The sequence below is a fragment of the Tyto alba genome, unplaced genomic scaffold (genome assembly GCF_018691265.1).
Source record: "Tyto alba isolate M040663 unplaced genomic scaffold, T.alba_DEE_v4.0 Super-Scaffold_49, whole genome shotgun sequence".
Lineage (NCBI taxonomy): Eukaryota > Metazoa > Chordata > Aves > Strigiformes > Tytonidae > Tyto > Tyto alba.
The window spans coordinates 2,159,733-2,182,995 of NW_024881325.1; the positions used below are offsets into that span (position 1 = coordinate 2,159,733).

Sequence of the window (23,263 nt, forward strand, 5' to 3'; positions counted from 1 at the left end):
GTTTGATAAAACTACTGACTTCTGAGTAAATAATAAAAAATGACAGAAAACTTGCAACCTGAAGATGAAAACATTCCACCATTCTACACCCGGGCACACATTTAGAACTAGGAGGTTATACTCACAATAAAAAGGATTCTTTTTTTATTTATTTACTTCCTGCTTTTAAGGTCTGAACATATGGAAAAATCACACAAAATAAAATTGTGCATCTGAAGTATGCCTTTTTCATAACGAAACACGAAATAATTAGTTTATTTCTTAGATCTCAGATAACAGGCAAATACATTCCAAATTGAGTGCAACAAATTTTCCTATTTTTAAGAATAAATCAACCAAATAATTCCAAGCTGTCATCAGATTTTTATGTCTGTTTTTCAAAAGGCTGGGTCAAAGTCAAGCACACTAAAAAGTAAAGTCAACTGTAAAATGTATTTCAACATATCCTATTCCCAGTTCAATGAATAAACGTATCAGGTTCATAGAACATTTGGGGAATACAAAGTAGTAGGTAATTGTGTTTTTCCACAAGTAACTTCAATTCGTAATTCACAGAATACAGAAGGTCTCTGTTTACACATTAGGTAAACGGATACACTGGTGGCAATTTTTGTTCTTTATAGTAGAAGCCACTGCACCGAAATACTTTCTTACAATAGAGTGTAGTAATCAATAAAAGGTTTCAGTTTAAAAGCAAATTATACATAATGAAGAAAATTAAGAAAATTTAAATCTTAATCATCCCAAGATTGGTGGAGTACAGAGTAATAGGTAATAGATATTTATTTTTAGGAATGCTCGTGCACTTAGCTGCCACTGATTTCACGGAGATAGGCATCTGTGAATAGTTCACTAGGAGTCTATACACCTGAAAATACATACCACAAGAAGATCATTAAATAAAAATATTTCTCGCTGGTGCAATCCAAGCTTCTGAGGTTTATTTGGATCTGGAACTTCAAACAGCCTACAGTAGCAAACAAGCCTCCGGTGGGGTAGAGAGAGGACCTATGATAATACAAATGTTCATGGTTAATATAGCAATATTTACCCGAGAAAATGCATCTTTCATACCTGGAGTCTTTTTTCGAATACTTCACATATTTTTACCTTTAAGCCCATTAGACTTTTTCATCAAAAGACCAACAGCAGAAAAATGAAGATTTATATGCCACAAACTTGCATGACATTCAACTTCATCAAAGTTTTTATATATAATGTTCTCTAACAGCTTGCATTCCTGTATCTGGATGTCAATGGAAGTTTTACTGGGGATAGAGTTTTACTCTGTGAGATGGTAAAACCTTGAAAAAACTTGAGATTAAGAAAGCGGGAAGTCAAGCAAAGGATGTTTGCTTTCCTGAGCATTTTTACGTATCTTTATTAGAAGAAGGGATGCAAAGCAACTTTAGCTTTTGTGAGATGAACACACTGACGTGACAGCCACTGAGCTAATTCAATTTGTTCCTTCCCCAATACCAAGGAAATGGTGACATCAGGAAAAAGTAAATGTATTTTCAGTCTGGCTTATTTTCTCAGGCTGGCAAGAAAACCAAGAATAATTTTCCATTTTCTGATTTGAAATGTCTGCTGAAGCTATCTCCAAGGCTGCTGTTTTCAACTTAGTGAGAATTTACCTCTTTCAAATGCAAATGAAGATACCCTGTCAACAATATTAAAAGAAATGCTTTAAACTTTAAAAATTTGAAGTAGGGAATATTCTTTGGTCACTAGACATATATTTCATTGATATATTTCTTTATAATTCCTGATTCTGCATGGGAATTATGAGATTTATTAGGCCAAGAAAAACAGTCAAAGACTGTTAATGCTGCTTCTTCCTCTACATGAGCTGGGGAGGGGTGGGGGTGGTGATATGGTAGGGGTCGTGGAAGAGGGGAAAAACAGCTTCAGATTCACTCTCTGTCCTTGTTCCGTATTGGTTATCAAGTAATTTGGTAAGATTCCAGTTATTCCCAAAAATCAAATGACAACTATACTAATAACAGATAAAATGCTAATTACATTTATCTACGGCATTAGCTTAATTACCCTCCCTGAACTTGCAAGCAGAAGGTAGTTAAGAAAAAACCTGACATGTTCTAAAGGAGCCAGTGTAGTGAAGAATGGTTTCTATTTTCAGGCAATTCTGGTAACTGAACAGCTTACATGGGTTCTCAGTGAAAAGTGTCATGTTCTCATTCTCTCCTACCTCCAGACTTAGTTTCCCCAGCACATGGCAGCCTGAGATTTGCTACAGCAAGATAGCAAAACCCCAGGGTAGTCATTGAGCCTATGAACTTGCAAACAACTACAGTGAGCTCTGCTACTGAAATTTAGCTATGGACAATGCTTCTACTCATTGCAATAGATGACGCAGTAGGGTTCCCTTCCACCGTATTTTATAAAGGTCACAGCTTTCAGTTTGTTTTCACAGTCCGCTGGTACTGCTAGACATGCATCCGTGAAACGATGACAGGTACTTCACTTAGGAATATGAAGCTAGCTTTGCATGATTTTGATTCTTTACATAGAAAAGGCAAAAAATAGAAGACTGAAAGAAAAACAAATAAAAGTTTAAAGTTCCTTCTCTGGATTGTCCTGAGTGAAGATGCTAATGCACAGTGCCTCTATAATTGAGAACAAAAAAATAAAAATCATTAGGATTGTATCTCTATAAGGTACTCAGCAGATTTCAGAGCGCCATGTGTACTCTTCTGATATGAAGTGGTTTCTTTGTTCAAAACTACTAGCAATAATGTTATAATGAAATTAAAGTAAGTGGAACACTGAATTAGAAAAATAATTTTAGAATTATTATTGAATATGCCTCTAACTTAAATCTGGCATCAATATTTTCCATGTTCATCTATCTTTCAGAAGAGAACTGTTAAATTAACTTTCAGTATCTTTCTAGAGCTTCATTCAATACTGAAATGGATCAGAAAGAATAAACGCACCAGGGCCCCGGCGGAAAGGTGAGGTGCAGCTGTAATTATTTGTTTATTCATTACTGGCTGTCTAATTTCTACACTGATAATAGCATTTGAAATGCATGAAAAGCGTACTGAAAAAAGGTCTAGAAAACTCGTGGCAATAAATTGAGCAATCTCTGAGAAATACATTTTTAAGGAAATCTTTATACTTTGGAGAGTTATTACTACAACAATAGGAAAATTTTGCTTGAAAGAAGCCCAATTTTTAAAAGTTAAAATGTAACAGAATGCATTATTGCCAGTTTAAGAAAATGATGCCAGTTAAAATTACTATAAATTTTAAAGGAGTAGAAGAAAAATACCTACACAACCCAGTCCATGATGCAGAGATCCAATCTACAGTAGAAAGACATATACAAGTTGGTTAAACTTCAGAGAAACACAGTACTGTATCATAGCAAGTAAATAGATCACGGTCTTACTATGACTAAATTCCTATAAAGTAAAAACAAATATTTCTATCAATAAAAACTGTTGGCCATTTACTAAATTTTTTTTCACACAGTTAAAACGTCTCTCAACAGAAGAATCCTTGAACCTAGGACTCCATTGAGGGCATTGTTTTCTTAATCCCATTTAATTTACAAGGTCAGGATTAGTTTTAGGATTTGAATTGTCACATGCCTAAATAAAAAAAGAACTATGGAAAAAAACATCTCCCACAGAAGCCTATATATAAACCTAAATCCCCAAACAATTACAGAAAATAAGTTTCATATGAAAGCGTGACTGTCAAATACTGACTTTCGAATATTTATTTCCCTTCTCCTCAAAACCATGTGAAAGCATCTATTAAGGAAATTTTGCCTTCTCTCCCCTCTGCTTTTTCCAAGAGATCTCCTCACTATTTCTTTACTGGGCAAAGAGGAGTAAATTAGATTTTTTACTTTTTTTACAGTGGTCCCTCACTCCCTTCCTCCCCCTCCCTACGCTGAGGCTTGTCTGAGATGACAATTCAAAGCTCTTTAAAGGTAATAGGGAGAATCTTGAGATCTATGCTCTTTTTCTTAGTAAAAAATCCCCCTAACCCATCAGTCCCTGCTGCACTGAAGTTTGCCAGAGCTGATAAAAAAACTGATGCAGGACTTCAAAAACATGCAAGCCTAATCTTTTTTTGGCTTTGTTCTGGGCTGCCTTTGTGACTACCAATATGAAGATTTTCAAAAGATGACTCTAGGAGTTGAATTCAGGAAGGCTGTGTATCCACTGTCCCTCTCCACATTATATTGGTCTTACTATCTCTGTGTTCACTCAGTTCCTAAAACAGAGGGGAAAATGGTGTGGCCTTCCTTTTCCTTCTCCTTTTCCAACAGATGCTTTGAAGATCAATTTATATAGCAATATATTTCAGGATTTTTCCCACAAAAAAGCAAGAGGTATCTTTGGATGCTCTAACCCAGCATTAGAATCCCTGGGACCTGATTTCCAGAGAAGTTCTGAGACAAAATGACACAGTCTCCCCTTACAAATACCAGTCCACAGAGCTAGCTGCAAAGCTGCTGTGAATGGAAGTTCTCTGTTACTCTTGTAAATTATGGAGCCATAAATGATAGCATAATGTTGAAATACAATTCTCTACAACATCACTGTAACAGAACACTTAAATTCTCTTGAAACAAACACAAAAACTGCCTAAAATGCAGATATTCCAGTGTAATTTCAGAATTGTCAAGCTTCACATAGAGAAGAGTTTAAGACTCATAACACCACCATTCATGAATACCAGACCGCAACAAAATTCATCTGCACTGTGAATACTCCAAAATTAAAACCAACCTTAGAGCAGATTATTGACAGTTTCTGCCTTTTGCAATTTATCAACCAATTTATACTTCTGAGCTACACATTTCTGTATTTTCTATACTGTACATTGCCCTACATCTCCTTAGTAACTGAGCGGCAGTGCAGAGTGAACTTACCGGCTTCTTTCCCACTATGAGTTTTTCAACCTTCTGGACTTGGGATACATGATCCTCATTCGTCTTCAGTTCCCGTTTGCGGATTCGTTCATAAATCCCAATCAGCATTTCTCGTGGGATATCTTCACCATCATCCACACCTGCAGAAGCCAACAGTTTCTATTATTAGTCTGGCTCTGAATGATCTAACACTCACGGTTATTTCTCAGCAATGTAGGCTTCTCATCAAGAAGAAGATAAAAACACGGGCAATCTTTGTTTCCTCTGCTAACAGTAATGCCAATGTCGCCCACGACTGCCGACATAATTTTTTATGCTGTTTTGTTTTACAGCTGCCAGCACTCTGTCAGCTACCACCTCCTATGCTGTCCTTGTGCTACCTTACCAAAGCAGCAGAAGTTATATTACTGATTACTGAAGCACCATCTTTGTCCAAAAGCTTGTTGCACCCAATACACCAAGACGTTGGTTGATGGAAATTATACAGGTGTGTTTTTTTGTTTTAAAACTCTAATCTAAAACTAAGCTATAAAAGGCTAATTTCTTATGTGAATTATTTTTTTCTTTTTCTTCTAAGTTTCCTCTGTTTGGTATCAATGAGTTAAAGAACCCTTTAGACACTAAAATCTCCATGTGACCTCCTCCTAGGAGAATACCACTGGGAGGGGACAGAACTACCATGCGGTTTTGCCTCTGTCTTATTATTACTCAACACTCTGTTCACAAAATAATTTCCTACATAAGAACCTTATGAACACCCAGTAAATTTAATTTAACCAGTATTTCCCGTACGATTTCTAAAACAATTTACTCTGGAAAAGCAAATCAACAAAATAGCCTGGTTACAGTATTCTTGTTTAGCACTGTCTGATTATCGCTGGCATGTCGGTATTCTAACAAATGCCACAGTGTCTTGAATGCTTGATCCTGAATTTTTAATAGCAGTGGAAAGAGTCCAATTTCAATAAGTGACTTAAAGCTGGATTTCCGGGGGACAGGGAGATGCATGTCTATTTTTCAAACAGGTTTTAAAGCCATAATCTCTTCTCTCCTAATTTTGTCAGCCAGTGGAACAACTGCTCACATAAAAAATTCTGTGATAAAATACAGTTTCTTTGTAACTAGAAGCAAGCAAAACAGCCTCTGTTCAGTTCCACACCAGCAAGTCTTCCACTGACTGCCCTTTGCAATCCAGCTATTTAAAGTTAGAGGCAAAGTAGCCTGCAAAAATGCCTACAATAATAAGAAATTGCTGGCATTTGGGCTGGAGCTCAGACAGAATGTACTGTATTTAATACAACAAATATAACTGCAGTATTATGCTAAGAGATGAACGTTGGCCCTTTTTTCATCTTTGTGGACTTTACAATCAAATATCAACATTAACTTAAATTTTGCTAAGCTAAAACATCTGCTTAGCATGGATTGTTCACTAATGCCTTATATAAATCTGAGGCAATAAAATCATCAAATAGGACTTTCATTTTCAAGATCTGAAATTCCAGAACACCACAAGTATTTTGGTTTTACTAGTACTAACATGAAAGTACCACATGCACACATCAATACAAACTGCCATGCGCCACTGTATTTTTATATATTAAGCAACTCGATTCTGTCTTTCTGCCATGCAGCCCACTTTTAAGGTATCACTGAGAATATGCTGTTAATACATCAGTACTTGCTGGTGCCTGCAGTAGAGGGCCTATTCTGCTACCGAGCTGCTACATCCATTGTTGCCAAAAGGAGAGAGACTGCACCAAGTCATGCTTGTCCTGTGCTTAAAAGCAGGGGGAGGAAGAGGAGAGGGCTGCAATGACTGAGGTGGCAATTTTTCTGGCCTTTGCACAAACACACAGGAATGGAACCATAGTGAAAGCTGCTTTTCCCTATGGGCACAAACGATCTTAAAGGAAAAAAAAAAAGGGATGGGGACTTTTGCCTCATTTTATTTTTCTAACATCTGAGTGCTCTTCTGTGATAAAAGGTAAGTGCTGTCTGCTCCATTCTTCCTTGAGTGCCCAGGAACAACAGGAGGTATCATCTCGTGCACGATCTTCCTCCTCAGCTCTACAGTGCCTGACAGGCAGAGGTGAGTACTGGCTGAGCTGAGACTTCACAAAACCCTGTTCTTTTTCCCCAGAAAGAGCCAGGATAGGAAGATCAGAGATGCAGATTTTAAAAAAAAAAAAGAACTTTAATTTTTTGGCAATCCAATTGCAGGCTTAGGTGTGCCGTAGCCTGCCAAAGTTTCTTGATCAGGAAGTATACCAATGAAGAAATCAAAATAAAATTTTTGTGTTATTTACCATGTACCTTTCAAGAAGGTTTTGGAGTTGGGATTTTCCCTGCCTCCCCACCGCCTTCCATTGAGAATTTAAATCTTCAGTTTATTTCCAAAAGCCCTGATCATGGAAAAGTGATTTGTGTTCCTTAATATACATATATATACAGCCTGAGCAAATGCGAGTCTTCTATAGCAATACCTAACATACAAGTTTCTAGCAGAAGTTATTAATCTGCATCTCTTAAGAATGTGGAAAGCTGTTACGTTGCTTTGGGTCCCAGGTTCATACCTCTCTACCAAAACCACTGAGACAATGGCTCTGTCTCCTCTGCACGCCTACTTAACAAGAATAAGAAGTTTATGCTTTTGAAACTAGGGGAGGAAAGAAATTTCTGTTTAGAATAAAACTCTAAAGTATGTAAGAAACCTTACTTGTTTATTTTATTTCAGCACAGAGATGTGATATCCCTTGTATTACATTGATTGCTATGGAAAAAACACAACTACAAACTATGAAGACAGCATGTCTATAAGAATTCATTAGTAAGCTTATGCTGCAGCATAGTGGTTTAATTCGCTATCTAGAAATCACATTTCTGCTCTCAGGAATAGTCCACAACATGCAATGACACTATATGAAGATTTATATACCTATGAACAAACACACACACATTCTTTGCAATAGAATTTATTTACTTTCATTCACGGCCATAGAAGTTGTCTTTACAAGCTGCCCTTTGACTTTGTGAAGGGTGTGTGGCAAATTCCAATTATAGCTAAAAAACTGAGGTACTGAAAAATTCTGAATACAAGGTAATAGTCACTCTTCAGCTACACTGAAAGAACCAGGAATAAAAGGACCTGACAATACATCCAGTCAAGACAGACAAGATAAAAATGGAAAAATACCATATGCTTAGTTCTGTTTTCACTGTTCCAGAAACAACTAAAGCATGTAAAAATTACAGTAGTTTTAAAAGTCGGGTGAAATCAGAATCAAGTGCCCTGTATTTTGTCTTTTTCCCAGAAGATACATGGTGTCCCTCCAATGACAGTTACAGGGGAAAGCTTTCAGTGACCTTCATCATTAGAGTTTGCTTACCCCTTAGATTCTTGACAAAATCTTCCAGCTTCATTTTGCGTTCTGGTTTCACATTTGGGCTGTACATATCTGTGTTTAACAGTATGATGGCAAAAGCTAGAATGAAGATGGTATCAGGATTTCTAAATTGTCTGACAACACCTGGATTGCAGATACAGTATCGTTGGCTGTAAAAAAAGCAGAGGGGAAGCTGTCAGCTGTCATTCACTATGATAATTCCACCAAATAAACCGGCTGCTGCATTCCAGAGGCGGAGTAAGCTATTATTCCCGTTCCATACATATATTTAGCTTTCTGTCCACATATTTTCATAAGCCAGTCCTAGAATGTGGCAGGCTTTTGTTTTCTATTTCCACCATAACTCCACTTCTTAGTACAGGTTCCGAGCCACAATAACTTCAGTATTTCATTTTCTTCAGTGAGTAATACCCATTGATAGCAGGTAAGAATACAGCATTGATTTTAGCTTAGTGCCACACGACATTACATCTCATCCTGCACTGGATAAAGTATGCCTGTGTTAGTATTAATAAGTTAATGCTCTTTATTACACTGTTGTTGAAATACTTAATGAAAGGTTGAGAGCATATATACTCTAAAATGTAGATGGTCTTATAATTCCACTCATATAAAATATTATATCGAAATACATTGTTAGAGATATTAAAAAATCCTCCAATGTCTTTTCAGCTGATGCCAGAAAGAACTTTTAATTGAGAAACCTCGTTATGTTAATACAAATGACATACATGAACAGCATCAGCAAATAAAACTTACTTTATACTTAGCAAAACCACCACAAATGACATGCTGTATTTGAAACTGTATGTAGCTCACAAGGACACTGCAAATAAGCAGGGAAGTAACTTAAATATACTCAACTTCCCCAGATCTCCAGTTTGACCATTAGACAACAGCAGGTTTCTGGTGACTAATTTATTTCGGCATCATACCTAAAAGCTTCAATGAGCCGTTCTACTTTCTGGGCTTCTCCTTGAACACGGATATGAGCCTGAAATTTTCTGAGTGCTTCATCCAGTTCCATTGTTGAGAAGTCCATCTCATCCACGACACAGCTAGGATAAAAACATATTGCCATTGTGTCTTTCAATTTCTAATAACACAGTACCAAAGGTAAGATTTTGAGACCTTAAATCCTTTCAATTTTCCACCTCTCGTAGAGATTAATGGAGTTTCTTTAAACATTAAGCAGCAATTGCAATAATTGCAGGTAAGTTGTGAAGGAAGGATTGCAAATATAATGGATCAGTGAGAAGGTGTACATGTAAGCAGGCCCTTATGTTTTTTTTAAGAGAAGAGCTGATGGAATGACAGATGTCTGACCAATGTGACATACCATTGCCAAGAATAATTACTGGTTTTGTGCTTCCAGGCCTATCAATTATTACAATGCCTATAGTAATAATTAGTTAATACTTCTCAAAATATCCTATCTCAAACAGCCTGCAGCAAGCACAATAATCTGTACCAAATGGCTCTGGGTCTAGGAATGTTCTTACATACTGATTAAAAAAAATATTTTGTTCCGATATTCTCTTACTATTACTGTAATTCTCATCTCCTCATCATTTGCCCTGTCTTCCAGATAACATTTATGGAGAAATAATTACTTTCTTGCTCTGAAAATACAGTGCTGACAATAAATAAAAAAGGAACCAGCTTAATAGAATCAACAATGTGAACTATGTCATTCTAATACTTTCTTAAAGACTACTTCAAAATCAGCTTATAAATTGCCTTTCTTTAAGCTTAGCTTTTAGTTTTTAAATAACCAGACATGAATCACTGCAAATAATAGCACTGTAATGCAGAAACCACAGAAAGAAAGCACAATCCTGTTTCAAAAGCCTTTTCTTAAATGTATAGCTGTGCAGTGATAAATTAGAGTAGCTCACATTTTTCTTCTAGTAACACTGTAGCTAACATAGATTAATAACAAAGCAATTTATTCACTTTGCCTTTTTCCCTTAATGCAGAAGCACAATGGAACAAACAAACAGGTTTGGCATTTCTCACGCCCTTTCCAATCCACACCTAAAACCCTATTATCAGTTCTGCAATGATGTTCACAGTCTTCCCACCTATTGTAAGTTCTGTAACACTTTCAAAAGCTCCTTTCTCCTTCAAAGGTGTAAAGCACATGTGCAGACAAGTTTGAGTCAAAATGAAGTAATTAGAGCAATTAAGGACCTCCAGAAACATGCCAGCCAATGACATAATGGAGAGGGGTCTTAAACAATCTTTTATGCGAACTATGGAGACAGCAGATATACCACCATGGTCAATGTTGTTAACTGAAATCACTACTTTTCTGCAAATATTTCAAAATAGTAAACAAAACTTTTCTAGTGGCTATGTGATGACAAAAAAGGGAAGAAATTATTTTAGCTAGGTCATTATAGCAAACGAAAACATGAAAGTAAGAAAGTAAGAAAGATCAGACATGATTCTTTAGTTTTTGTTAACAACAGGTAACAAAAGTATAATCCTTGATTTATTATCATGATCACAGTGATAAAGAGAACGTGCTTAAATGGACTTTAGTCACTGCAGGAGAACTTGAGAACGTCTGTACTCTGGGAGAATAAGCCTGTGCTGAACAACCACATCTTCACTATTAGTTCCACGTCCCTGGCAGGTCAAAGCAGGAAGCAGTGAGGCTTCATCGCTTCCAGGTAGGCAGATAATTGAAGCTTCCTCCTGGAAACTATTCCCTGCTTACCACCTCTCTACAAAATTTAGGCAAGAAGAGTGGACCATACCATTTGCTGGGTCAGCACAACTGCAACTGCCTTGGTTCTCTACTGCACCACTTGGCCTGTATGTACTCCTACACGTAACTGTGTAGTGTAATTGATGGAAATGATGGAGTCCCACAGAGCAACAGAATGTCATGCACAGAGCAACAGAATGTCATGCTTTCCCTGCCGCTTTTAACAGTGTTCTTTATGATGGTTTTATTTTATTCTTTCTTTCAGTGACTGTACTTTTGTTTTCTAATGCAAAGTCAAGCCACAGTAGCAGGTCAGATCCTCGGCTACATCTCCGTTACATCAAGCACTCCTTGGTCAGGCAGAGAGAGGAAGCTGAGGCTCACTGCAGAACAGCAGTGCGCTGGGAACTGTGTCTGATGTGCCCCAAATGTTGGCCAGGGTGACAACACCAATGCCATCTATGACAGCCCCATGCCAGCCAAACAACGCCTTTACACTTGAGCTAAGCTACCACCAGGTAGCAACTACAGTAGGCCCAGAATGCAGCTCTTAGTCAAGAATTTAAGCTACTCTCTAATATTTTCTAAGTTTCAGTGAAAAGCAGATTTCGAACAGTTAAAACACCCTAATTTACAGGATCTGGAAACTTGAACACAAATCAAAGCAAGTTACTTGATATTAAATTGTATAACAGAAAAAGGATCATCTGGTAAAATACCTTTTCTGTGTAACAAGCTGGAGTTATTATCAGTTTGACAAAACCTACCTCCAGTCTGTAAATGTGATATTTAAGATGAAATGCTATTCTATTGCCTCTTTTTAAGAAAAAATACCTTGTTCATTTTTGCAGCAAGGTTCCGAACACTACCAAGAAAACTGCACCACTTACTGGGTGTTCCTCATCCCAAAGCACAGCTGAAACAGCTTATTTAAGAATAGAGTAATTTCAGTAAAAGGATTGTTGTGGGGTTGCAGGGAAGTGATTATGACCTTACTCTTAACAATTCACCTCATCACAGATACAGCAGCTGGCTTAGCAGACACATACTTCTTTCTACTTACCTATATTCTGCTAGTCTGTTTGAGACGGTGAGGGGAAATGATTTGTTCAAGATCACAAAATGCATCATCTAAGATTATAAATCATCTTCTCCTGAACCTCTACTGTTTGCGTTTAAAAAAATTAGAAAATACACAATCTTTGGAAAGTCTTCACCCTAGTCTGACTCATCACTGCAAAATCCAGACAATCCTTACAAGTAGCTAATAATGACTCGTACTGAATAGGGATTGCACCAAAATCAAGCCATATTCTATCACTCAGTACCGTAAGGCTGCCTGCATGCTTTGGTGCAGAGGCTCTCCCATTGCTTTCTGCTGGATATTGTACTATAAGAAGGCAAACTTTGCCAAGGCACAGAAAAGAGAGAAGACCTCTAAAAAAGGGTCTGTGGCATATGTCCACATGCCCTTAGCTGTACTAATACAGTGTTCAAGCTTGCAATTTCAGATGAGTAAGTTCTGACAGCATAATAGTAAGATCAGGATGACTGTAGAGAACGTGACCAACATCTCTGCAGTATGAGGCCAGTGAGAGCAGTCTATAAGAAATATGCAAAGAAAGTGTAAGGTGTTGGCTGACACTTTGTATCACGATACCATAACCTTAGAATTTTTGCAATGTATCAATATTATGGTATCAATTCTCAAGAAAAACTGTACCTATACACCAATGCAAATTTCAGCACAGCTTTTATTATACTCTGGTTAAAACCTGTGGTCAGAATTTTTCCTAGTCTTCCTCAATGGGCAAGATGTGGGGTTTTTTGCTTTCACTCTTAGCAGTTTTGTTAAACATCTAACTAAATCTTTTATACAATTCCTTGAACAAAATTGGACTAAGATGTATTCATGTTTACATGTTTGTCAGATACAAAAAAAAAAAAAAAAAAAAAAGCAAGCCCCAGAAGAATACATGTTTGAAATGAAAACCCTCTTAAGACAAAAAAAAAAAACCCTTCTTGTTTGGCCTACTCTGTATATAAGGTTTAGAAATTTATGACCAAGCTGCTAGAAGTCTAATTTTCTGCTTTGATTTTCTTTGCTTTTAAAACAGTTTTTGTTTATCTTATCTTTTGGAAAAGAACGGTTTGTATGGACTTTGTCAGCATATGCCTGTACACGCTGAAATCCCTGTTTATCTAACATCTGAGCCATTTGGCTGTAATAATTATTTTCATGTTCTGTTACTGATGAAGCCTTATGCTGCATATAATATTATTTTGTTTCATTCAGTAAATTATTAGAGAGCCTGAGGAAGGTAAAAGACTTTGAAATAACACACTCTAATGCCAATAAAATTAAAACATAAATTTAGAGTAAATGTACACGACTACAGGGAATATAAATCCTTGTAAGTATCTTACTGGATCAATAACAAAAACAGTAACTTAGCTGGAAAGCAAAGAAGTAAGTATTTGCAGAGTGCATGTTTTCTTTTTTAACCCCTAAGAGTCTGGTTTCCCCCTCCATTAGAACAAGATCCAGAGGTAAGTACAAAACAGTCAGAGACCATCGCTACCTCTAGCTTGATGAAACATCTGACCTGAACAGTAAAATATGCTTACCTCCTCCCCACACACAAAATACTCACTCTAATACATCCCGGTTGAACTGTTTTTGCCGATTTCCCAAAAATTCTCCAATCATCTGTCTGCTGAGACCTTTCCTTTGTAGGAGAAAGTGGGCAACACCAACTGGAGTGTCTGGCACAAAACCTCGCTCAATTAGGTACTGGACTCCTTTTTCAGGTTTTCTGAGGAAAAAGGAAAATGCAAAATTATTAATTTTCTTTCACTGGACCTGAAGGCATCTGATTAAAATTTTACCATAATTTTGCCAATCACTTTTGACTAACATCCCACTAGTATGGGCTAGTACAATTTCAGGATAAAAGTAACCATCCTGTAGAACATACCATTCAGTGTTAATAGCTTACTGGCTTTGAAACACATTTTTGCATGTTATTACACATTTCCCTGCTCTATAACCCTTCCAAAGAGAAGCTTTCTATGCAAGCAGCTTCAGGCATGAAAGTCAAAACACTTGTCAATGCAAAAGACAAGCCCAACAGCAGCTACTAAATGCTCCTGTTGCGGGGAGAGATACTCCTTCCAGAAACTGAACTAAAAAGCTGCCAATGACAAACAAGAAACAAAGAACACCCCTGACCTCCCACCCCTCTGCTGTAAAATGTTAAGCTAATTGAACAAAAACATCTGAAGAGGTAGAACTCGCAAGCAGAGAATAAAAAAATATGGGAAAATAATAAATTCAGTCATGCAAAAAGAAGCAATTAAAAACAGTAGAGCTCCTGTCTAATATTGATTTTTTTTTTTTTCCCTTGTCCTTTCACACACCCATTGCCCCAGATTTCCCACCCTCAGACAAGCACCTTCATAGTTTCTGGAGTATTTTACATCTCTCTATATATCATCTCAAGATTTAGCTGTAACCATCTTCAGATCTCAAAACAAAGCAAGCCAAACCTACTCATTTTAATGTATTAAGAAGCATGTTTTGGGGAGGAGGGTGAGGGAAGGAATTGATTTCTGGCAATAAAATCTACTGCTTATAAAGGCAAGTGCCGCTTATATTTTAAAGTGATGTAAAATTCCCCTCACAGTACATTGTGCACTGCGTCTTCCAGCAGTGTGACACAATAGACAACCATAATTTCTTTTAAAGATATTAAAGGGATAGCTTTACAGAACCAATAATTTCATCGGCATCTTTATTTTATAAGGAATTATAATATAATATCCACCTGTAAGAGTGAATGATTTGCAGCATGCTGGATGACCTGAAAGATACTTCCTTTAAGGCAAGCAAAATCAATTTCAAAGGACAAGGTGACCGTACTATTTTTATACGAGGTTGATCATACAACCATAACCCTTCCTGAGGGTTTTTAATTGCAAATAGCATTACTAAATACATCACCATTCAGTTATCTTACTCTTTTACATTACACTATTATACACTTAATACCCTATTAAGAGTTAAGATAGATCAGAGAAATAGATATAATTTAATCAAAAGGAGTTCTCAAATCTCAATTTCTTGCATCAGGCTCTGTGGCTCTTTTCATCTGAAATAAGATTACACATACAGTCATCTTCTAAAAACAATCTTGTAAAATTAATCTCCTTCACACTCAAAAAGTATCATTTTTCTCGTAAATAATGTAACTGCTATGTTCATATGCTTTTCAGTTCTATTTCAGAATTCTTAATCTTTCCGAATTTAAATTCACAGCATCCAACAAAAGCAGGAATAGTTTTCTCCATCCCTCTTGTTAATGAGCTACATTTGTCCATAAAATTCGGAGCGATACAAACCCAGGAGAGTTCCTCTCCGGGAATTGGCAAAACGGAAAACAAAGAACAGTGTCAAAAAGCACAACTTGATCCAAAGACCACCTTTTCTTGAGATATGGAAAATGCTGGATTGTTACTTATTGTAGTAAATCACGACTTGAATTCTTATTAGCCCTGTAATCCTGAACATTTAAAATCATCACAAAGGTAACACATTATTTATTTTGCATCAGTTTTTATTTACTTATATAGTGTTACGTAAATCAGGGTCTCATGTTTCACATATGAAGTTCTGCTGCTAGTTCAGCAACATGAAATCACTTAATTCAAATACATTTCAAACCAGGCTCGGTAAGTCTCCAAAAAAGACATAAACTTCCCTTAGCAATACACAGGAAGCCAAAAGCTCTCTCCCCATTGATGCTTCCTTCATGCTGAAATGAAGCATCAGGAAGTTTTGCAGTCTAGGAACATTCCAAGTAATCCAATTTGTTACAAAAGTTGTAACATGGAAGCAATGTAAACTCTGAACTGTAACATCATAAAAATGGTACTTGAAAACTCTGAAATGTAAGAATGAAGATGACTACTTCCCTGTTGATCTAAATCAAACTGCGGTAGCAGTGGCATAAACTTCAGAGCAACAAACCTGAGTCATTTCTACAGTGAAAAAACTTACTTTCTTTCTGATTCACGACCTTACCCACTGAGTTTGCCAACTAGAGATCAATAAAATTGTGTCATATTATTCTGAAGTGTGTCCTCTAAAAACTGTTCACTTTGTTGTTCTGTTCTAGAGAAACAACTGTAAACCTGGAGAATGTGACTGACCTCAACTGAAGAGCTACTTGGGGGTTGACCCCAGCCAGCAGCCAAGCACCCAGACTAAGCCACTGCAGAGCTACTGCTACAAATAAAGAGCTCAAGAATTAAAGGACTTTTCTAGAGATTTTCTACTACCTGTCGAGAAGAGAACTGTGACTTTCTGTAATGTTACTTTGATCTTTCTTTGAAGGTTCTGATAGTCGTCACTGCAACAGGGATAAAGGATTTCTCAGAGCAAGCACTAGCAGGACAATTGTTCTTAATGACAGAACCCCTAGCTACAGGTGGCCTTTTGGTGCCTCGCCCCAAGTAATGACAGTCTGCAATACAGTACATTCCAAAGGATGGCATAAAGGACAAGTAGCCAGAAGCAGCTGGTACCGCTCCATAGTTCTTAGAGCAAGGCAGCCTACAATGTTTTTGGTTTTCCTGTTACCAAAATGACTAATATTTGGCTCACAGGAGAACTCTGAAGGTTAAGGATTCTATGGGAATGTGCACAAATAAAGTTCTAAATAAAGTAAGTTTCTGTGGCTAAGTGTGGGTATTAAATATCAGAGGAATCAAAATTTTCTTATTCAATGGGTATCTCCCCAGCTTGACATCCTGCTCATAAATGCTAATTTTGGTTTCTGTTCTGGAAGTCTAGCTTGCCGACAACATTTCTTTGCATTTCTAGTTTTGATGTTCTGAAACATTGAATTAATTCAAAACTGTTGACCAAGCAGTTGAATTTAATATGAACTAAGTTCTACCAAACCGCTTACTGGAAGAACAATCTCCTTTTATATATATATATATCAATCACCTTGCAAGCTAGAGAGGTTCAGGGGGTTTAACTGCTGTTATAGGCTCCCTCCCACCTCCACACCAGATATGACATTATCTCATTCAAGAGAATACTTAATAGAAAACTGTGACTTTGTAAGAATGTTCTGAAGTGCTGGGGTTTTTTTTACTTAAAAAGTGAAGGTAACAATAGGTTTAGAGAAAAATGTACACAAGGATTCCTTCCCTCTCTCTCTTTAAACATAAGCAATATTTCCCCTCTTTTCCAATTCAGAGAAATTGAAGAACTAAACAGGTTCATGGAGATTTAAGTCATCCTCAACCAACATCACAAATCTCAAATATTACTAAGCGTGAATGCACTAAGAGGACATGTAGATTGTGGTGTTGACTATCAGCAAACTACTGAAAACTTATTTGCTCTTTCCCAAAGAAATGCAAAAAATACCAGGAAGCTGACAGGGTTGCAGGGAGGGCAGGTTTTAAAAGACAACACAAGCAAACAGGGCTTCTACTGCGGGCAAAACCAGCTGTTTTAAATTGGACAAACTTTCTTTTTCACTAAATCCTTTTTCCTAAAGAGTATGATTGGATGCAGAAGGGAGTGGGACATGAAAGGGTCATGATTTAACACGAGATGCGACATCTGACATAAGTTATCCTTATTTCTGCCTACTCAGAATTGAGAATAGACTGTTTTGTCCTTACAGCTAAGAGTCTTTTGTGATTAGGAAAATTCACAGTGATGGCCTGTTAATTACACCTACCACTAACAGGGAAGATGATAAGTCTATAAATAGCAATTGTGGAAGCTGCATAAACACAGCATTTATTTTCAGATCTGAATACATTAACTGATATCAAAATCCACCCTCTAAAGCTAGCACCTTACATAGCTGATGAGACACATATTTAGAGAACTTTTCATATTTACAGGATTGTTTCCAAAATAAAGCTTAAAAATGTCTTCTATCTATAAAACCCAAACACAACCCCAAAAATCCCAAACCCCACCAAAACAAACCAAAAGGAACCTATTTAAAGGAAGAAAAACAAAAAAATATCGATTAACACAAAAGATGTGCAAAATCGTATTTACATAAGATTCTCAGATGTTAGTTGCATAAAGGGCTAAGGAATTTGCCAGACACAGATTAATAACAAGACCTTTAGGATGGTTCAAAGTGACTTTTAGAGGAAAAACACTGATGGAGAAAGTAATGAAAACTTCAAAGTAGCAGATCAGAACCGTATATTTTAATAAGCACACTTCTTAGAGAGTACTGGTCATACCCAGTGAAAATGTTGTCTTTGTGTGTTTCTGAAGGCAGGTTGGATCCTGCAGCGATTTCTGGAAACTGATATCTTTAAGAGGAAGCAAATTGCAGGAATGGTGAAGAATGCAAAATCACATACGGGAAACAGTTATAAAAACAAAGAGCAAAAAAACCCAAACCCCAACCCCCATAAAAACCCATTCCCTCAAAAGCCAAGACAATAGTAAATCCCTGCACATCACTACTGTTCCCTCTAGTCAGTATTCCTAGGCATAATAGTATCTAGGAGGAGGTGGCTTATTTACTCAGCAAGTTCTACACACAGTGCTGAAAGCGTAGATTCAGTGGAAGTTCATATAACTTGCTGACATTTGTGTAGATCTCATTAGACTGGTGGTTTGTTGGGCTTTATAGCTCGTGAAGCTGAGGAGTTGGGGCTTTTCCCTTAAACAGCTATGCAGGTTGAATCTGGAAAAGTCACAAAAAGTCAGTATGTTTAGGAGTTTTGCTAATGCAAGTGATGCACGAGGCTCTCCTAAGAATGAGCTCTCCTTTGGAGTATGGGGTAGTAAAGAAAAGAATAACAATAAATAGGGTAATAATATCAAAGTTGGAACATTCCTGAAAGAAGTGTCCCTTAGCCAAGTTAGGAATATATGGGTGGGGCAGTGTTTTTTTCATTAGCCTAAAACCTACATGTATATAAGAAGCACAGTATGTTTAGGAAAAATACTGCATTTCTACTATTTTTATTGTCATGAGCCAATTAGTAAAGAGAGCAGTGATCCAGACATCTATAATTCTGAATGTGTCATTATTTGTCTCAATTAACTTTCACCTGATTGGAGGAATCCCTGACAGACAACTTTAGGATACATGTTATTACAATCATTTACACCATGTGAGAATATCACCAACCTGCAGAGATAATCACCAACTAGCTGTTACAGAAAATCTGGATTGCCAATGATAAAAAACAGCCCTAAAGATCCACGAATTACTAAATATGGACTGTCAAGTGACATAATTCCAGACCTTGGCTTGATCTTTCCTCTGCTTGAATTCTGTTTTCAGAGGTGCTCAAGAGCAGCCAGAGTTTGAGAAAGCAGGAAAGCCAGAGTCAGAAACAGGTCCTCCTTTGAAGAGAAGGATAACAGCATCTGCCGACTGACTTCGCAAGTCAGTTCACAGCAAAACTGTCAACAAGTGCGCTCACACAATCCAGCAGGTAGGGTAGGAGCAGGGACAGACACACAGATGGCTGTTTAAGCCACAGAAGGAAACACGGTGAGGAATGCACAACCTTGTGCTGTTGATGGACATAAAGTAACACCAGATTCCAAAGGTCAGTGGTACTTGGGAAATATGCCTTTGCATTACCTGGGTATTCAAAATGTTATCTTTCAAATTGTAGGTAATAGTATTTTTGCAAAAACACTGCAGTAGGTTTGAAAAGTCAGTTGGGTAGGGGAAAAGCTTCTAATCAGGTCCCAGATGGCAAGAAAGAGATCAGCACAAACTTAGCCTTTGCTGTTACCTACCAGACTTACTGGTACAGCCAGTCCTACTGCAAAAGAAACACGTGGAGCTGAATTGCGGTAGCTTGGTGAGCACGCAGAGGCAGTGCCAGCACTGGCAGCAGCCTCTTCTCTCAATCCTATTGCTGGTTTAGGACTTCCTGACAAACTGAACGAGGAGAAAAAGGGGTTTTGTTGTTTTGTGTTTGTGGGGGTTCTTGTGGAGGTTTGTTTTGGTTTTGGTTTTTTTTTTTTTTTGGTTGGTTGTTGTTTTGTTTCTTAAATCCAGTCAATCTCCCCCCATATCTGCACAATCTAACCAAGCCATGGTGTGGATAGAGTGCTGATGTCCACGCTGGCCAGCAGGAGAAGAGAACATCAAGCGTTACCTCAAAAAGAAACATTCAACAAAACCACAGTACAAAGGTGTATAAAGCCTTCCCTATTTCTGACTTGCTAAACATGTAAAGCTTCCAAGCATCCAAACCCACATTAAATCTTTGTATTTCCTTTTAGACGTTCAGACAATAACAGAAGTGTAAAATGGAAGCATTAGTAAACAAATGAGCACAGAAATAAGCTTGCCCCAGTCTAAATTTCAAACACCCAGCAATGCCCAAAGTATCTTTTGAGGTAAACAGGATTTATTCACACAGTATAAATAACCATGAACGTCCTGTCTTAGACAAGGGGGATAAAGCCAGCCTGACTGAAAATGGGAAGCTTGGTGAAATATCTATAAAGAACTTCATCATTTTTGAAGGCACACCTATGCTTTTTGGTTTCTCGTCTATATTTAGGCTCACGCACATGCACTACACTGAGAGGACCACAAACTGAGAAAATCTAGAAAACAAGCAAACCAGAACTACAAATATTTCTTAGAGGCTGTCAACACTGCAAACAGAAACAGTTCACAAAGGTGCTGCTGCCAAAGAAATCTTTATGTGTTGGGGGTGGAGAACTTAATGCAACTATGATGCCAGCCCTCTGTTAAAAGAAATCTTCCTTGCCTTTGATACTAGAGATCCCATGTTGAAAATACGTACAGTTGTCGCAAAACTAAGCATTAGTTTAACATAAAAATCTAGGGATGGCTTTTTTTAATAGCAGGAACCTAGCACATTTCTTAGAATTATTTAAGAAGTATTTTTAAATAGCCAAGTTGGCAATAACAGGCTAGTTGAACATCCTTCTTAGCCTGGCAGACAGCTAAATTTTGTTTCTATGGTTTTATCTCATCCTTCACTTTTCCTGAAAATCCTACTGCTGCAATGAAGCTAAGAGAATCTCTATGCCTATTTTAAACCTTCTGGGAAAGAAGAAAAAACCCAACATCCTTAAAATACTACCAAAAGTAGTGCCAAAACAACTTGTCAGAGTTCACTCTACTATACAGCAAGGCAAGAAGGGCACTGAAAGGAAGAAAATTAGAGAAGCTGATTGGGAAGCCTGAGCTGTGCCTTTTTCATGCCACACAACTGTTTAATGGAGAGAAGAAAGAACTAGGTGTGAACTGCATCTTCTGGTAATTACGAGAAAGAGTCCCTGGGTCAGGAAAATAAGCTAAGAAACAGCACATTTCTTACAGCTTCTCTGCTTCTCATGGAAATGAGAAGGTAGTTATTCACATTGTTTGGGTAGGAATCCTATACCTTTCCCCACAGTGGAGATGACTTCTCCTCACTATATGTTAATCTTCTCAGGTTCATTCACGACCAAACCAAAAAACTGCTGCCACAGACGTGAAGGTCACAGCTTGCTTGCGATTACACCAAATTACCTGGACTAACCTCCATTCAGTGAGAGTCAATTTATACTCATGTCACTAACAAAAGAATTTGCCAGGAAGTGATCTCAGTGCCTAGTTCTGTTTGGTGGGGGGAAGCAAAATAAAGAGAGGAAACTGTTCTGTTTTCATCAAACTGGGTAACTGACCTAAACAGTTCTACCATTTCTTTCTGTCTGATCAATCAGTTTCTTTATGTCACCATTTCCTAGTAAAGTGCTAGGAAATTATACATTAAACATTATTACTGCTACTAAATGTTTAGGCTTGTCTGAAAACTATTGCCTGAATCAGAGCTGATTATAAAACCGTAAAAAGTGTATAAAAGGCTGCTAAAAGGTCCAAGCAAAAAGTCTGGGTTGTTCTAATAAAGGAAATAGGTTTTCTGTATGAGAAGCATCAGCCTTGAGGAACAAAGCAGTTAGCACAGTGAAGAGAATCATAAGGCACACCCCAAGCAGTTGCAACGCAGTAGCTGGACATGTCCTTGCTAGTAAAAACAACCCTGATTCATCATGTTATAGCAGATTTTGTAGCTCCTCATTATTCCCTCTCTTGGCAGTGGACAGCTTGCTTTTTTTCCCCCTCTGCTCCTTCATTCCTTGCAAGAAAGAAGGAAATATTTTAGTTAAATAAATGGACCAAATCACTCTATGAGGATTTTTTCACCTCCTCTGACCCCACTGTATCTCTGCATTTCTCAAAGAGCAGGGAAAAGAGTTTGTAGCTACCAGCAGAGCAAAATATACTCCCTCTTTGAGACAAGATACATGAAAAACCTGCCAGCTCTCTCAGAACTATTTGCCAAGGCGCAGTATTGCTTTCATGTTTGTGCAACTGTAGTGAGGAGTGAGACACTGAGATGACTGTGTCGTTGAAATTGAGGAACAGTCCCTGCCTTAACGTTTTCTAGTCTCCCTGCCCTAAATTCTCTTTCCACACCCTCACCCCAATTAGACATAACAGAAGCACTTGAGCTTCAATTCAATTCCTAAAACTCTGCTGATTGCACATGGAAAACACTGATAATTGCATTTAAATAGGATACCTTTTAGATTAGCAATGTAAAAATGCTGTTAAAAGATATCCAGATTTTTCACTTAAAGATCCACCAAACCCCAATTCAGTGGGTAGATGTGAATTGTTAAACAAGAGGAAAGAGTCGGTGTCCCCTTCCATTTTCCTTAACTCTTCTTCCCAGGTTTCCTATGCAGCCTTCCCAACTCTCTATTCAAGCTGTCCTCTACGTCTGCAAAGGCAGCTGGTCGCATTTTTCACCCTCAAAATTTGGTCACTTGAGATTTGGGGGTGTGTGGGGGGAAGAATGAAAATTCTGGCATCCAGAGTCGTATCAGATGCTTGTCTGGGAGCTGCTCACCCAGCCAAATTCCTCCATTCAGAGGGTCATTTTCCAACCACTGCCTGTATCCTGAGCACGCACCCAGGCATTGTTAGAACAAACCAGTTGCCGATTCCTGGCACGTAGCAGCAGGAGGGAGACGTGTGCCCAGAATGTGTAAGGGCAGGCGGCGCTGGCGGCAGAGGATGAGGTAATGGCTCTTTCACCGTTCCAGGGACACCCGCACGCCGTTACTGCTGGTCACAGCACAGCCTTTCAAAAGCTAGATGTGCTTTCAACATTTGGTAA

General features: G+C 37.8%; 1 protein-coding gene across 13 annotated transcripts in view; it reads right to left on the bottom strand.

The window, feature by feature from the left end:
- The window catches only part of IQSEC1 (IQ motif and Sec7 domain ArfGEF 1), a 352,024-nt gene that overhangs the window by 18,889 nt on the left and 309,872 nt on the right, over positions 1–23,263 (bottom strand). For all 13 annotated transcript variants that reach the window (XM_032995874.2, XM_032995862.2, XM_032995863.2 and 10 more), the window contains 6 exons: positions 13,693–13,854; positions 9,258–9,380; positions 8,305–8,471; positions 4,916–5,055; positions 3,303–3,332; positions 883–1,008 (listed from right to left, as the gene is read on the bottom strand). In XM_032995874.2, the coding sequence (XP_032851765.1) occupies positions 883–1,008; positions 3,303–3,332; positions 4,916–5,055; positions 8,305–8,471; positions 9,258–9,380; positions 13,693–13,854 (748 nt within the window). The remainder of the gene's footprint in view (positions 1–882; positions 1,009–3,302; positions 3,333–4,915; positions 5,056–8,304; positions 8,472–9,257; positions 9,381–13,692; positions 13,855–23,263) is intronic.